This window comes from Perkinsus marinus (genome assembly GCF_000006405.1).
Source record: "Perkinsus marinus ATCC 50983 genomic scaffold scf_1104296961072, whole genome shotgun sequence".
Classification (NCBI taxonomy): domain Eukaryota; phylum Perkinsozoa; order Perkinsida; family Perkinsidae; genus Perkinsus; species Perkinsus marinus.
In genome coordinates this window covers 19,815-35,738 of record NW_003205879.1, presented here as the reverse complement: position 1 = coordinate 35,738, position 15,924 = coordinate 19,815, and the positions used below count along the sequence as shown (strand labels likewise).

The 15,924-nt window shown below is 46.1% G+C and overlaps 6 protein-coding genes across 6 annotated transcripts in view; 4 read left to right on the top strand and 2 right to left on the bottom strand.

The window, feature by feature from the left end:
* The window catches only part of Pmar_PMAR001873 (Aldose 1-epimerase, putative), a gene marked incomplete at both ends in the record, with an annotated part of 3,593 nt that extends 3,164 nt beyond the window's left edge, over positions 1-429 (bottom strand). The window contains one exon of the mRNA XM_002772503.1: positions 200-429. Coding sequence (XP_002772549.1) covers positions 200-429 — 230 coding nt within the window. The remainder of the gene's footprint in view (positions 1-199) is intronic.
* A 1,342-nt stretch (positions 430-1,771) lies between these two features.
* On the top strand, positions 1,772-5,388 carry Pmar_PMAR001872 (Growth-arrest-specific protein, putative; the record flags this gene model as incomplete). The annotated part of the gene is made up of 14 exons (XM_002772502.1): positions 1,772-1,832; positions 2,076-2,149; positions 2,194-2,257; positions 2,421-2,527; positions 2,576-2,673; positions 2,719-2,886; positions 3,185-3,275; positions 3,364-3,476; positions 3,886-3,975; positions 4,020-4,104; positions 4,849-4,992; positions 5,042-5,182; positions 5,228-5,292; positions 5,337-5,388. 14 exons carry the CDS (start codon positions 1,772-1,774, stop codon positions 5,386-5,388), a joined length of 1,353 nt encoding a protein of 450 aa, XP_002772548.1.
* Positions 5,389-5,758: 370 nt separating this feature from the next.
* On the top strand, positions 5,759-7,291 carry Pmar_PMAR001871 (delta-aminolevulinic acid synthetase, putative; the record flags this gene model as incomplete). Its single annotated transcript, XM_002772501.1, has 1 exon — positions 5,759-7,291. One exon carries the CDS (start codon positions 5,759-5,761, stop codon positions 7,289-7,291), a length of 1,533 nt encoding a protein of 510 aa, XP_002772547.1.
* A 3,318-nt stretch (positions 7,292-10,609) lies between these two features.
* Positions 10,610-13,163, top strand: Pmar_PMAR001870 (esterase, putative; the record flags this gene model as incomplete). Its single annotated transcript, XM_002772500.1, has 8 exons — positions 10,610-10,802; positions 11,352-11,574; positions 12,012-12,159; positions 12,206-12,321; positions 12,378-12,465; positions 12,513-12,606; positions 12,725-12,891; positions 12,943-13,163. 8 exons carry the CDS (start codon positions 10,610-10,612, stop codon positions 13,033-13,035), a joined length of 1,122 nt encoding a protein of 373 aa, XP_002772546.1. The 3' UTR covers positions 13,036-13,163.
* A 655-nt stretch (positions 13,164-13,818) lies between these two features.
* Positions 13,819-15,251, bottom strand: Pmar_PMAR001869 (hypothetical protein). Its single transcript, XM_002772499.1, has 8 exons — positions 15,127-15,251; positions 14,978-15,079; positions 14,809-14,922; positions 14,604-14,765; positions 14,454-14,555; positions 14,271-14,400; positions 14,160-14,224; positions 13,819-14,089 (listed from the first exon to the last, which is right to left on the bottom strand). The coding sequence occupies exons 1-6, from the start codon at positions 15,222-15,224 to the stop codon at positions 14,319-14,321; spliced, it is 660 nt and encodes a 219-aa protein (XP_002772545.1). The 5' UTR covers positions 15,225-15,251; the 3' UTR covers positions 13,819-14,089; positions 14,160-14,224; positions 14,271-14,318.
* Positions 15,252-15,707: 456 nt separating this feature from the next.
* Pmar_PMAR001868 (hypothetical protein) lies at positions 15,708-15,905 on the top strand (the record flags this gene model as incomplete). Its single annotated transcript, XM_002772498.1, has 1 exon — positions 15,708-15,905. One exon carries the CDS (start codon positions 15,708-15,710, stop codon positions 15,903-15,905), a length of 198 nt encoding a protein of 65 aa, XP_002772544.1.
* Between the last annotated feature and the right edge of the window lie 19 nt (positions 15,906-15,924).

Genomic DNA, 15,924 nt, shown 5'->3' with positions numbered 1-15,924 from the left:
CCATCACGGTAAGAATCCGTGTGCTTCCAAACCTTCTTGTTGAAACCATCGATACCACCATGGAGACAATGGTCCCCGTCATTGACTGTCAACTGATACTCCTTACCATCAACTGTCATACGGCCATTCAGAATCCTATTAGCATACCTGCAAAACATGATACCATTGGCAACACTTAGCACTGAAAAGTGACACTTACCTTCCTACACCACAGCACAGGTAGAGAGTGTCGTGAAGGTACTTCGTCCAATCATGGTCGTAGTTAAGATTGACCGCAGAAAACTTCCCATCACGATCAGGAGTCTCGAGACTGAGAATGTAGAGTCCGTACTCTGCAATGGTCACTCTGATCTTGTCGTTAGAAAGCGTAACAATTTGACTATTTTCCAAATCTACAACTGAATTGCAGTCAACGGAATAGCACTCCATAATAGAAATCGAGTAAAAAAAGGAACAACTGAGAAGATGCATGAAAGACTCACATTGCAGTAGAAATGATCACCGACGAAATACTACCAATGACCAATTCAGCTGCACAGCGTAAGCGCTAGATACGGACATCGAGAGGGAAGATTTGTTATTGACACAATATGGGACACCGCTGAGTGACAATCCATCTATAAGGTAGTACTATCTCAACAACTTCCATAAACCTCCACGGGGACGGTGGTTGTAGGGAGGCTCAATATATTCCAATAAAGTTTGTTTCGTAGCTCTTAGTTTACTCTGACTGGGGCGCCTATGCCATTCCAAGCTATGCCTTAATACAGGGAGGTACAGCATTTAGGATACCCTACTGCGGAGTATTGAGAGCTGAGGGTTAGACGGACGCAATCTTGCCAGTCGGGTTGGCGCGGATGAAATGGGAGGCAAGTTCGGAATTAACACATTTATACTTCACCGACTAGAGATTTGGGGGCGGCTATGCCACTGCCCCCAAGATATGCCTTAGTACAATCAAATTCTCCGACTGGGGCGATTATGCCACGACCCAAAGATATGCCTTAGTACAATCAATCTCTCCGGTGGGGGCGGCTATGCCACCACCCTAGGATGCGCCTTAACACTACCAATTTCCTCGACTAGGGCAGCTATGCCACTACTCCAAGATATGCCTTGGTGCAATGGGACAGGCGGATCAATTCCGCCAGCTCGCGATGTGCTGATAGATACTCCTGATCACCTCCGATGAGCTTGACAGAGTAGAGGATGGACACCAGTCGAAGTTTGGCATATCTGCCCCTCGAATTGAACCGGAATCCAACCAACAGCGAAACTCATTTTTGCAATACGTCAAAACTACAGCTAGTTCAATCGTACCGACAGAACTGCTCGTTTATATTCCTCCGCGCGCCACAAGTATATGGTATGCCTGCTAGGGAGCTATGGCATAGCTGCCCCAGTCTCCAATGGTTAAAATCAATCGTAATGATCGGGGCGTGCGCGTATGTCCTTTATTTAGCGCTCGCCCCAAACTCGCTGTCGCGTGCGGTGACAGCACGCTGAAAATACGCTGAATCCAAAATGACCAAAATGTAACATGTTACAGTAGAGTATTTTGGGAGTACATCTTTGCCCGCAAGTGAGTGAGTCGGTCTCACTTAAAACTTGTGCAAATAGCTCAGCGTCTTCACTGGGATGAGGGAAGACCTTAGTTTTGATTCAAAACTGGGTTCAATAGGTTCAAAACTTTTGAGGCTACTGAACCCAACTATCCGGGCTTTCGCACGATGGAATTAGCTCGTGTGGGTAGTTTTCAGCTCACTCCAGAATGCCTCCAAAGAAGGCTAAGAAAGGGAAGAAAAGCGCCGCTAATGCCAACAAGGCCAACAGTAATGGCAGATGTCGGACGTTCCAGCCGTCCTCAAATAGTTTATCCTTAGTCTCGTCGAAACTATTCTTACGGTCATACGCGTGTTCGTTCTGAAAGAATTGCCCTCATAATGTAGCGACTATCAAGACAGTCAGCTTCAACGATATTGATATAATCCATTCTGTCAACAGCCCTTTCGAATCTAATCATTGAAATTGCTGCTTAATTTGGAGTGATACGTAATATAACTTATCTTGTTCAGAAGTCGACCCTGAGGAGGCCGCGAGGTTATTGGCGCTGCAAAAAGAAGCTCGGCAAATTCGCGAAGAATATATAGTAGGCATAACAACGCAGTTGTAACCGAACGGATAAACTCTCAGGACGACGAGAAACAGTACAATCAGCTTTTACATGAACGAGAGAAAATAAACTACTTCTGGACGTGTAAGAGGTCACTTGGACTGATACTAAAACTGGGGCGAGCTTTTAGCGTAGTCTTTGCTACACCTCGTTTTAATGCTGTACCTCACTCACTGTTTTTCAAAGTGTTCGTGTTGCTCGATTTTGTTGTTGATTAGAATCGGGCGAACATATCATTTCTGATAAGGTGCGAAAAGGACCCGAGATGAACGAGAAGCGGAGCTTCGTAACAGGGAGCGAGGACTCGAGGATCTCCAAGAGCGACAACAGATCGAATTGAAGGTTCTTCAGCAGGTTGGCACAATTTTCTGTGACCATCCACGTGAATTGCTTGGTTTCTAGCGACTGAAACACCTCCGGTTTCACCTTGTAGACGAAACGATTGAGCAGAGGATCTCTAATGAGAGGATATCTCAACAGCACGCTGAGAAAGAGCATTTGTGAGTCGCGATTTGACTCGGCGCAGTGACTTCCTCACCTCGCAGGCCTCGTGAACACGAAGCGTTCACAACGGTACGGCAGACCCACGTTGAAGTGAGGGAAGCTCAAAATGCCTCCGATGCCTACATACGTGCATTGAAGCTGAAACAGGATGAACGAGTGCTCCATCTTAGGCAGGAGTACGACAGGAAAGCTAGAGACCTCATGCAGAAGTAAGTTACCCTTGGAAGGCTCCATGCGTCACATTCGGAACGCTTAACGATTGATCGTGTCGCAACGTTGTTCATCCAAACTCCCATTGTGAGGGCATCCACACCTTGGTGGCCTCATTCCGTTTCTGATCCGATTGGCACTACCATCTCATTAAAGCGCGATCAGTATCTCCTAGCGCTCGCGAATTCAGTCGAGATGTTGTTTCACGATATCATCATACGTATGAATGTGTGGTGATAGTATCGCGGACGACCGTCATGCGATAGCTCTCCTCATCAGTGTCAATAGTTTCCTAAGATACGCCTTACGGATGAAGGTCATTAGAGACGACAGAGAAAAGGACAGAAGGGCGGAGATGCAAAGCCTTGAAGCGGAGAAGAACCGTCAAGTGAAGGAGTTGATGCAAAAGAATATGAAGGAATTCCAAGCACGACTCTGCTTAGAAATTCTCTCTGACAGATCGGTCTCTGTTCTAGGATATCAAGGTGTATTACGGCGATATCACAACCTCTAATTTAGAGCTCATAAAAAGACTCAAGGAAGAGCATGCGGATATGAAGAAGCGGGAGATGGCTGATGCTAAGCTACTGTAGGGCTTTGTCGCTGTCGTCTCACGTGAGCGAATTGATATAACTTTATCATCGCTATGGGTCTCCAGCGGATTGTATGACGACGAGAGAGTTCGTCTATAAGTCAACAAATCGGCCCGATAACCTGCAGTGAGCGTCACGATGAGACGTTCTGATCAGGGCTCGTTGTTATGTTGTTGTTACGAAAAGCTTGTGATGGAATTATTCCTTCCCGAGATTCTAATGGGACTAGCCGATATAGTATTGTCATCGATCAGTCAGTGTTTTCAATTCGCTGGCTGGAAGATGAGAAGATCTGAGCTTGTCTAGGGGAAGTCGCATCTTCACCGTCACTGTTGAAATATATGTTCGCTCCCCTCAGCTGAACTCGGGAGATCCCCACACTGTTTTTAATCGTATTGTTCATAGGCGAGAGCTCAAACGCGAAAACGCCTCCCTCTCTGAGCCGCTGAAGCGGGCAAGACAGGACGTAGTGGAACTGAAAGAAACATATGCGAAGTAGAGTATTTACACGTGGGGATTTTCGAAGTTATTTTTGGTAGGTTTGTAGAAGATAAGAAGAGAATAGCGATGTTGAAGGAGAAGATTGGGGAGCAGGAGAAAGCTCTATCAGCGTTGACATTCCAGGTTGGTGATTCTGATGAAAATTGCCGAAATTTGGATTTTCTTTGACGCATTCTCCCGTAAAGAATTTAACTAGAGTCGCTGACAGATAGAATTTATTATCAATTTGATATGCAAATGGTAAAAATGTGTGTTATCTTTCGAGACTGATGCGAATCGTTTGGACGAAATTTCGTATGGAGCTAACTGTTGCTCGCTGATGCTAAGGTTGCGATACAGTCGATCGAGTTGTTTCCACGTTCAACCGAACCTACGTTGCTCTCTTTGTCATATCTATTAATAATATTCGCATCGACTTTTCACCCGACAATCACCGAGATTATATTCGGGATCGTATGTATCGTTCTGGAGCTGGACCTAATGCATATCTTTCGATGACTAACCTAAGATACTTCGCTGCTGCTATGGTAAGTGGTAGATTATGACTGCATAGACGAAGCTAGTTTGCCTTATTTGCTTACATGATAGCGATATAATGGTTTATATATAATTGAATATACCGTCGTACAATGATAGATATATCTGGTTGAATGGTTATATTATCAATTATTGTATATTATGTATACCTGTATCATTATTATTAGTATATTAACATTGTCATGATATTATAGATAGATTTACAGGTGATTACCATATTAACGTTATATTTATATCATGTTATATTATGTTATATTATGTTATATTAATGATAATAATAAGACTGATGAGAGAACCTAGGATATTTCCGGATACTGATTCCTCTCTTAGCAAGCTGTGTTGGACCAACAACTAGAGATTGCTAAAGCGGAACGCGACACTGCCACGAACAAGTTCCAAGGGATGATATATGGAGTTCAGGCGAAGAGTGGACTGAAGAACCTTGTGTTGGAGAAGAAATTGCAGAACATGCAGGTAGGTCGACCACCATCCTCCGACTTCTTGGCGAATTCAACTGTTTCAGGATTCACTTGAAGTAGCGGACGCCCAGGTGGTGGAGATGCATAGATCAACAAATCGCGAGGCAGGGACGGCCGAGGAGATCTCTGAGAAGTTCCGTCCTGTGTTGACTTCCAAGGATGATACCATATTTGAGCTGCAAGAGGTAAGTCCTTCTCCCATTGCACAACATTGAGGAGTATATATTCAGGAACAGCGAAAGCTACAAGAAGCCCACGCTCAGCTTGTCCGGACATTTGAGGCGAAGTTGGGCGAGTAAAGTTGCTCATCTAACTATTGTGGTCGAAGTGTTTGCTCAGATACGGTATACCTCGAGAAGAGATGGGATTTGATCCGAAGTTGCTGGCATGATCATCGTTACCTCCATTGTCGTCAATGTACAGACTTGTGTTGAGTTGTTGAGTGTAGCTGTGCCGCGCTACGGGGCAACACAATCCCTCTGTCTCCCCACACTGACCAGTCTTCGGTCGCTTTCTAACTGATACATGGTCGAAAAGATCTCTCTTGGGATATGCCGCTCGAATCAAGCGGCTTGATACTGATAATACAGCAGCTACCACAGCAAATATTTCCCTTCAAATAACAATCCCTCCTTGTTCAGGGCGCGCGCTTTTTGCACTCGTCTGTGTCGGTGGCAGCTATAGCGTGAAAGGCACTAAGATGGTCATGGCATGTAGTAGCTAGAAGAAATGACAGCCTCAGGTTTTCCTCTGTTCCTTTGATGTCGGCAGTCGCCCAACAAGCCTGTAATCACTTCTCTGGTGAGCTACGCCAGGTAGCCGCCGCCGCTGCGGTGGCGTCGCGTTCGTCGCCACTACCAGTGAATCTATCTGAGGTTAAGAATGTGTGTCCCTTCGTGGCTAGAACCAAGGGGATGCCCGACAAGACCGCGGTTGAGACTTTTGCCGGTCTCTGCCCAGTGATGTCGGTGGTTGAGAAGCCTGTCCTCATCCATAACGATCTTGATGAAGGTGTTGTGAAGAAGTCTCTGGTGACGAGAGTGGCCGATAAGATGTACGAGACGAAGTTTGAGTACAACATTGACAAGCTGAAGCAAGAAGGAAGGTATCGTTACTTTGCTAATCTACAGAGGCATGTTGGTACTTTCCCCAAGGCGACATTCCGTGGCCAGAACGACGAGGCGGGCGTTCCTAGAGAGGTTATGGTCTTCTGTTCGAACGACTATCTTGGTATGGGTCAGAACCCTGTGGTATTGCAGGCCTGCCATGAAGCTATCAACACGAGTGGTACTGGTGCTGGTGGCACTAGGAACATCTCTGGCACGACCAAGTACCACGTTGAGCTTGAGCAAGAGCTGGCAATGAACCATGAGAAGGAATCCGCGTTGGTGTTCTCCAGCGGTTATGTAGCCAATGAGGCCGCCCTTTCTGCTGTGGGCAAAATCATGCCTGACTGCGTTATGATTTCCGACTCGGGGAATCACTCCTCGATGATCGAAGGTATCCGCCATTCAGGTTGTGAGAAGACTATATTCAAGAACAACAGCCTCGAACAGTTGGAAGCCATTTTGAAGTCGTATCCCCTCGAGAGGCCGAAGATGATCATTTTTGAGTCTGTCTATTCGATGGCTGGCTCCATTGCTCCTCTGGAAAAGATCTGTGACCTTGCTGAGAAATACAATGCTCTCACTTTCTGTGATGAGGTGCATGCTGTTGGTATGTACGGCGAGCATGGCGCCGGAGTTGCTGAGCGTGATGGTGTTGCTGATCGCATCGATGTTATCTCTGGGACTCTTGGAAAGGCTTATGGCGTCTTCGGTGGTTATGTAGCTGCCTCCAGAAACTTCATCGACTGCGTTCGCTCCTACGCCGCCGGTTTTATCTTCACTACTGCGATTCCCCCCGTAGTCGCTGCTGGCGCTCTTGCATCAGTTCGTTACTTACGCCACTCGGGTGTCGAGAGAGAGATGCAGCAGTTACGTGCTAAACAGTTGAAGACTAAGCTACGGTCCAAGGGTCTTCCCGTGATGAACAGCACTAGTCACATTGTACCGGTGTTGGTCAGGGACCCAGTCAAGGTCAAGCAAGTTACTGACAAGCTTCTGGAAGAGTACAACATATATTTACAGCCGATCAACTACCCCACTGTGCCCAGGGGCACTGAACGTGTGAGGATCACACCTCTGCCGTTGCACTCTGAAGAAGACCTCGACATGCTGGTTTCGGCCTTGGACAACATCTGGGATGACCTTGAGCTGCCTAGGAATATTCCGGTCGATGACGTTACTGAGTGAAGCTCGCGGAGTTTCCTCTTCATGTTGGCCAATAATCTTCTCTCTTCTCCGTCAGAGTTTTCTGCTTCGAAGCGTCCTCTGACGGCGGGCATAATCGCTTCTCAGTTTTCTGAGTGCGAGCCCGATCATTACTGTCTCATTAAGAGACTACCTATTACAGTGCTTACTCTAGGTTATTGCTGATTCTGCGTTTTTTTAGTAATCCAGTGTCTTCGTATTGGCTGGTTAGCTGAGTAGAGTTCGAGCATGGTAAGTTGCCATGCTTGAACTCGTTACCATTAGTAACGATATTATCGCTAACAGTCACGCCCTTGAGATACAGTGTGATCTTTTGAATGATATGCCTATACGTATACAGGGCGCTCGATTCGGGGACCGTGGAAACGGCACGAAACGTCGAGACATCGCTACGATTATCTCCTTGTTGGCTCAACAATGTTGAGTGTGTGGTCGTCGAGCATCGCGCAGACGCGATACGCGTGTCTCGCGTCACGACTTGAGTGTGTGAGACCGACTTTCTGGTTGAGAATTGCTTTGCAATGGAGCATGTTTTTACGCGTCATCTTGACAGGCACAAAAATCGAACAGCCACCTACTTCGCATGGGTTCTAAGTTGCCTAGATGACATGGGTACTTTCCGGAGCTGGAATGGGCTATCACAGCCGCAACATGACCGTCACACCATATGATGAGAGTGGTGTACGTGTCATGTACACGCTTATGTACTACGTGAGCAGTATGAACATTGCTGATGTGAATTTGGGAATAATTTGGTCTTCCCACATCTTCCATAATCTCTTGAGAACCGTGATCAGGATCTGTCTCCTCCACAGGCATCCTAATCCGAGATATCCTTCACGAAAAGCGGCTGGAGGGAAGGGGGAAAAGACAAGGGGGAGAAAGAGGAGGATGAAAAGTAGGGAAATGAGAAGAAAAAAGGGAAAAGAAAGAGGAAAGAAAAATAGGGAGGGAAATTGAGCGATTTTCATTCATATCTCCTTGCTTCCGCACCGAACCAAACACTATTACGCAACTCAGTCACGGAATTTAAATGCAGGCTTTTATTATTCCAATGCAGGTAGTAAGAACAGCAACCAGAGCAGATAACAATGTCGTAGGACATGTTGGTTAACGGGCCTTACTTTCATTGAATACACAGTAATTCCGCATTGTACCGGTCATACCTCGCGGCGATACGTTTCCGCGAAGCTTCCATGGACTCTGCTAGCTCCTCCAGAGTGTCCACAAACGAGTACAGAGCGCACTTCCGCGGTCATAGTGGACAGAGGGAGTGTTTCGATACTTCTCACTGGTACTCACTAGTGGCAGCTTCAGACTATAGCTAGTCTGTCTGCTCGTCATCTCTCTACAGGAGTCTCCCGCGACTGGTGGGGTATGAAGAATTCATCGATGGTCTTGACCGGAGCATCACGCTTTTCTACCCAATTTGGGTAACCCAAAATTTGGGTTATTTAACAACGTTAAAAATCACGTTATTTAATAACGTCACCACTGGCAACGATATGATCGCATAGATTGGCAGCGATCTCACGATGTCTCCTCGATGCAGTCCAGGGTTGTACCTTTCGTTGGTCCTCTTCCGTATGATGTCCTTGGTTTGTGTGATGGTCACTAGAAGTAGAGCTTCTGGAGGCTTCGGATACGACGATCTTCGCAGTATTTATTGCACTTCAGGAGCAGGATTTCCGGCTTATCATTCTCATGCAAACCCAACCACAGACAACGTCGTGTCCACATGGAAGACATGGTGGTATTGTAATCGCATACAGGAGCGTATACGACGGCTCCTCCCATACTCCACAAGCATAACACTTTCCGCCTTTGGTGCCGATCAGGAACAGCCCACATCCGTTCATCTCCATCCAACAGACCGCTCACCTGATTTGAAGATGGATCGAGTACACATGGGTCCCACTGGACAGACTCACAGTGAGTCACTCACTTCACTAGACTCCGGAGAATATTAACTTACATTTATTTTGTTTCCAAGCTGCACTTTGTTCATCTTCAACAAATATACAACTGCTGTGAAAACAACACTTGACGTGTCAATACTATTACGTATTTGTAAGTTTACGTCAACTGTATCTTAACGAAAAGTCTAAAAAATACATAATATTATTCCAAAATACTATTCACTAACCTCAACCAAATACTCCTCCAATAGAATTTCACCACCAAAACTACTTGTATGTCTCATTATAACTTACCTTATTCTTCTTCCAATCTGTGAGTCCCTCAGGAGTGTTTAAACGCAACCTTCCTGTACTGATCCACTAACTGTTTCGAAGTTAGCCGTTGAGCTTTATGGCTAGTAATAGATTTACCACCAACCAACGGATAAAACGTATCACCATAATCATTACATAGAAGATAAACAGATAAAATATGATTAGTTTCAGAACGAGCAATAAGACAAGAAGTAATTTGTTGATCATGTCATCATCAGCATCATATTGTTTAGACGACTGAACTTTCTTTTGCCTCTCACTCAACTGTTTCACAGCAGTTGAACACCAAAAAGTAGAATCTCAAAATAAATTACAGACACATGAAAACTTCAAAATATACCTTTCAATGTCGGGGATTTTCTTTTCAAAAATCTCTTAGCTTCAGTAGATCTTAACCATTCTTTGGTTTTAGCTTTATACCTACTACAATAATACGAGAATACAGTAATAATACACAAACTTACAGTTTCGGATCAGTCATCATAGATATCAGTCTGAGTGATTCAAAACAATGGTAAAGTAGACTGGGAAAACCTTCGCATATTTGTGAAAGTAATAACATAAACGACTTATTCTTCCCCGACTTAGATGCCCTGATCCACGGATACTCTGCAAGCTAAGCGAGGCTGAGCTGGCGTAGCCTCGTCGACATTCAAGGAAAGCATTTCAAAAGTTTCACCGCTGGGAGAGTCACAGCAGCATCGTTGATTCGAGATTGCGCGAATGATTGGCAATCACGAGTATTGAACATTGAAGAGAATGGCATCCCCGCGAACTCCATATTCCCAATGAAATCTTCTTCAGCGGCTCTTCGAAAAAGAGAGTTAATACGGAAAAAACTGTGATTTTTCATTCTAGCTGATAAACTGTAATTTTTGTCGCTCCGAGCGACTCGCTCGGAAAATGCGAGGTTCGATCCCCGGTTCCTCCATTTTTCCGTCTTTTACACTATAAATAGTATAAAAAACAATTTCTCCTGTTTTTTTGTCTATCGATCACATACTGTCATTAAAACTACCTCGGAGTCTGGTGTTCAGATTGTTACCACTTCTTTGCATCATCGTAGATGTCAGCGACCGCTGCATCCACAATTCCCCGTTCCTATTATCCTTCTCAATTCGCCCGGAATGTCCTCAAGACAACACTGAAGAGGATGGCCAACAACTTTGCTCAGAATGAGCGAGTATTTTGGCACGACCGCGCCGTTATCGACTCGATCTCGAAAGACATTGGACAGAGGGGGACGTGGAAGGAGCGATGTAGTGTGGGAGGGCGAGAATCCAAAGTTGAGGTTTGTGGTTCCGTCTCAGCAGTTCGGGTTTCTGGTTGCCTTTGATAACAGATTTCATCTGTATAACAGTTCGGGTTTCTGGTTGCTTTGATAACAGATTTCATCTGTATAACAGTTCGGGTTTCTGGTTGCCTTTGATAACATATTTCATCTGTATAACAGTTCGGGTTTCTGGTTGCTTCATAACAGATTTCATCTGTATAACAGTTCGGGTTTCTGGTTGTGACTTAGGTTGATTAGGTTGAGGTTGGTATGATACGGAAGAGGTCCGCTAGAGGTCCGCTTCCACTTCCGCTCGTTGTTGCTGCTCATATCGATGCATGGTCCTGTTGAGATCGCCCTGTGACATAGGGTGACACCGAGCGAACCGTCACTAGGGAGCACACCTTTTTCTATACTTCCCCGTTTGAACCTACGTGGAATCTTCCAGCGTGCTTGATAAGGGCGTTTCTGTGGAAAAAAATCAAATCCGACGAGAATGAACGCTCCATCACTATTGCATTTCCTCATAATTTAGGTAATCTCTCCTTCGCCCAAGTATCCCCCTATTGCACAGCTCACGTTCTTGAGGCACGAAAGCCAGCGAAGAATTCGTTATCGAAATGGTTGCTGTATCTTCATGGTGGATATTTCTGTTTGTTCAGCCCAGAATATTACTATGAAGTGGCATCTAAGTTGGCTGAGGAGAGTGGTTGTCAGGGTGTAATCATCCCGCACTACAGACGCCCGCCGGAGCATAAGTAGGGATCCTGTTTCGTATTATACAATGGAGTTTCACCGGAGATAAAAATAATATATAAATCTATGGAGATAAGAATAATAATCGAATAGAGAATATTGTAATAACAAACAATAATTATATTATTGCCCTATTACTTACTAATATTATTGATTATAAGTGGATAACTATATTATCTCTATAGATATACCTGTTGTATAAAAAGTATTTTTGTAACAGCATTTTCTCAAAGACATCACGTGTTTTACTGCGTGTAAAACGTGATGTTCTTTATGCGAAATGAGGTGACTCGTACGGTGTAATTCGGCAAGTAATTCCAATTCATTTCATATCGCGTTTTCCACATGCAGCATTACGCCACTTCACGTGAAACGGGTGGAACTCCAATATTGAACCTTGGATGTTTTCTCTGGTCATTATGTTTGCTGTTCTCTGTAGTGCTCCTGCAGCCTTGGAAGATTGCGTGAGTACCTATCGCTGGATGAGGTCTGAAGGCCTAGCACAGCAGGTCGCGGTAGCAGGCGATTCAGCCGGAGGGAATCTGGGCGCGGCTCTGATGCTCTTGACCCAGGATCAACCCCCGGAGGTGGCGTTTTATCTCATCGTATTGTACTATTCTGATCGGTCGTCAGGCGTGTTGTCTCCTCTCGCCATATCTTGATCTCACAAATGGAAGCGACTCGTATCAAATCAACAAGGACACGGATCCTATTGTGTCTGATGAGCTCAATCATAAGGTGGCGTGGATGTAGGAACTCTCATCCGGAAGGTCCCGGGATCGAATCCCACACCTGGCGTTTTTAGATACCTCCAGGGCGCCCTCGACTACGATAGCTTGAAGAAGGACTGCAGAGTATCGCAGCCGTCCGCCTGTCAGAGTCGCGTTGCTAAAGTGAGAAAATTAGAATCATCGTCGGCGGAGCGACGCATTCTTTGCAGTTCCACGTGGCTGCTCAGAATCCTCTCGCATCACCTGTGTATGCTTCCAATTTACCAGAGGTCTTCAAGAACACTCCTTTGCAAATTCAAGCCAGTGAGTGGACGTTCGATCGATAGAGAGAATCCTTCATAGTGCGGCTAGGATACTGATAGTTGGATGCTCTCTGCACTGTAGAGTTACGATGAGCTTAGATTTATCAGCTCGCGTTCAGGTCTTTCAGAAGCGCTCTTGAGCGACTCTGTGCGGTTCTATTCGAAAGTTACTGGAATGGCCATGCCCTCCACGGAAGAGCTTGTCCGCCATAATGAATACATTGAATTTGATAGTCCTCAAGGCCATGTATTGGAGTTGTTCCCTAAAGAGGGCCATGCATTCCCAGTGAGCTCCCAATTTCGTGGCGCGTGACGATTTGATCATGGTCATCGTCAGGTGACTGCTCCCAAGCGTGCTGACTCGCAGAAGGCTCTTCAGTCGACATCAGCCTTCTTCAGGAACGCCCTGAATACCAACAAACTCGACTGACTTGTATGTTTAACCCCTTCCTATGTTCAACCTCTTCCTTATTCTAATATTACTACTACTACCCTTACTAGCGTCTGAAGGCATATCCATCGCTATCAGGCTGATAGTATTCTCAGCTTGAGTAGCATTCCTTGTCTCCCTGTGCACGCGTTACAGTGTACGTAAAAGTAGCATCTATTGTGTTCACGGCGAGTCAGACCAATTTCGAAGTAGACGGAGTGAGTAATAATTCATAACGTCGCTATCCCATTGGCACTCTGCGAGGTCTACGAGCACGTCGCTACGAGCTCTATCTGGGGTCGTCAAACAGGAGAACTCCCGACACGAGAGAAACGGCAAAGTGTTGAAACTCAAGTTAGATCAGATATAAGCCAGTCCAATTTGGCAGCCTCAGGCACTTGCGCCGATTGAGTATGACGGCGAACTGGGCGTCCAGAGTGCTATTCGCCTCTTTGAAAAAAGGATGGATGAGGAACAGCAGTGAGTGTACTGTAGTGGCACCAATGGCGATCATCGGGAGCGAGCAATTAAGCGTCTCTCGGTGCCGTCTTGTGACGAAGATGGACGTTTGCTGAAAATACTAACTGACAGTAGCAGCGGAGCGAAGTTTTGTTTGACTAGAATACGGCACTACCGATGGTATTCGTACAGTCCGATGTGTTTCGCTTTTGAAGCTGCACTTGCGTTGTCACAGTATTACGTTGAATTCACTGGAAGAAACAGAAGCCGTCAACACAACAGTCTCAGCGGGACACAATGTACAGCGACAACACCAAGAATAAGAGCAGCAACGCTAATATCGCTAATATCTCGTCACGTTACTTCAATGCAGCAGCACTGAATGGCCCAATTAGTGTCCGCCGTGAGTGCTGGAGTGGCCTGGGCTCGCTACAGCCGCCGTCGTCTCTGGGACCGGGCGCTTACTGGGTAGGGAATTTCCGTCTGAGGTTGATGATACCATGAACACGCCCACCTATAGGGAGTTGTATTTTGCCGTTGTGGAGTTCTATGCTCATCCCTGGTCTCTTTCTGAGTCAGTCTCTGATAGTTCTCACTGAAAAAAATAAATTCTAGTTCTCAATAAAATAACCTTCCGGTCGAGCGGCAGGATTCAAACTCCCAACCTGTGTGCAGCTGTCTCTTTCGCCGTGCGTTGCGCAGGGTTTAGTGTTGAGTCCAACTGACCGTACTAAACTCGACGAGTATGGGTTAACAACAGTTGGTAATTTACATACATGGTAAGTGTTCAGAGTTGAATCTCTAGCAGACTCTCAGTAAGCCGGCTAGTTGCGCCGATTGGTCGTATTCAAGCGGCTGCTGCCTTTCGCTGAAGACAGGGATCCAACATTGCTGGCCGAATGGTGTCTAAGGAAAAGAAGACTAGTAACCAACAAGAATGTGCCGGGTTGAGTTCTTACGGGAAGACTTCCGAAATTCCTGTGGGGTAACTACCAATACCCGATGAAGTCACCGAGCGAATCACAGAAATACCGTCGTCATCGAGTTTAGTACGATGAGGTCTAACAGAAGAGACAATAAAAACAACGGCTGATCACCAGACCGACCACCTTCCGTTCGATAGAGTAACAGCAAGTTTGGGTCTGCCGAGTCCAGAGTGTACGTAGCTGTGAGCAGTAGAGGCTGCGGGCCGTATCAAGCTACTGTTGCCACGTTGTGAGACACTATGGTCGTCAGGGGAAGCGTATGTGGGTGTCAAGGAAGGTAGCGACCTGATGAACCCCTAGTGCTGGTCATTAGGAACGTAGTCGCTACTTCGTAGTGCTAAGAGTCCGCTGCGGCTCGCGGTAGTTTACATGAGCGTACGAGCAGCTACTGTTTGCGGGTTGACCGCGCGTTGTCGAACGATGCTTAGAGGGGTAGTACCAACTAAGAGGCAGCAGTCGTAGACAAATGGACTCGGCTACTTTCGAGATGCACTGACCTCATTAGTCGGCTTTCGCTTCTCTCAAGGCTGCCTAGATTGCTCGGCAAGCAACCGTCTTTAGGAGCCCAGCCAGGATCGGTACCAAATTCCCTCGAGCTCCTAAATGTTCAACTGAGAGGCTACTCGGATGCTAATGTTACTCTCACCTTCCTCTTGTAACGGTGTTGAGATAAGGTATTCGTCTGAGTGCGAATTTGAAGTCGCGTGCGATGGCCTCCTTAAAGGCAGCATCGGTTAACGACATAGGAGGAGAAGCTTTCCAACCCGCTAGCAGGAGTAATGTGAAATAGTATGGAGCTTCAGACAAATGGCTACAAGTTGACTTCAACCCCAATAAGGGTCAGTCCTATCATTGAATAAGTATACCATCATCAGCATTCCCAGTTGTTCGAATCAGACGTTTGGCTACAGGTTTTCGTCACCACTCGCCGATCCAATGGCGAGTCAGGCCTATCATTGAGTCGAAATACGACATTAACATCACTTTCATAATAGCAGTAATCGTGTGAATGGTTGGGAAGTGCCTGCAGAGTTATCGATCGAAGACATAGCGTTGGCACAAGTTTTTTGCACGCATGCCCACCCCTGAAGTTTAGATCCCTGGTTCGATCCCCGGTGAGCGCTTTTCTACTGAGAATTAATCTCGCTCGCCATGACAATCGATACGCAAGTGAATCTTGTGCACTCGTTGATCGCATTCTGGCTTAACGACTTGAGATTCCTCCACATGGCTGATCATCAAATCATCGTGGATGACTCTGTGGGGCCCATCGATCATGCTGTGATCTCTGAGCTCGCCACTCAGCAAGGAACCTATCCTCAAGGGCTGGCTAATGCCGTGACCCCGCCCGCTAGAGGGGTCAAGAGGAAGAGTGGCGTTAGTGGTGGTGAACGCGGGACTCACGGTAAGCGTAACATTCAGTGATGATTCTCCGAAAAGAAAA

Coding starts and splice junctions, on each gene's coding strand:
- Pmar_PMAR001869 (XM_002772499.1), bottom strand. CDS start 15,224: ATGTCGTTAACCGATGCTGCCTTTAAGGAGGCCATCGCACGCGACTTC. Junction 15,080..15,126: donor AACACCGTTACAAGAGGAAG/GTGAGAGTAACA, acceptor TTGAACATTTAG/GAGCTCGAGGGAATTTGGTA. Junction 14,556..14,603: donor GTTACTCTATCGAACGGAAG/GTGGTCGGTCTG, acceptor CTCTTCTGTTAG/ACCTCATCGTACTAAACTCG.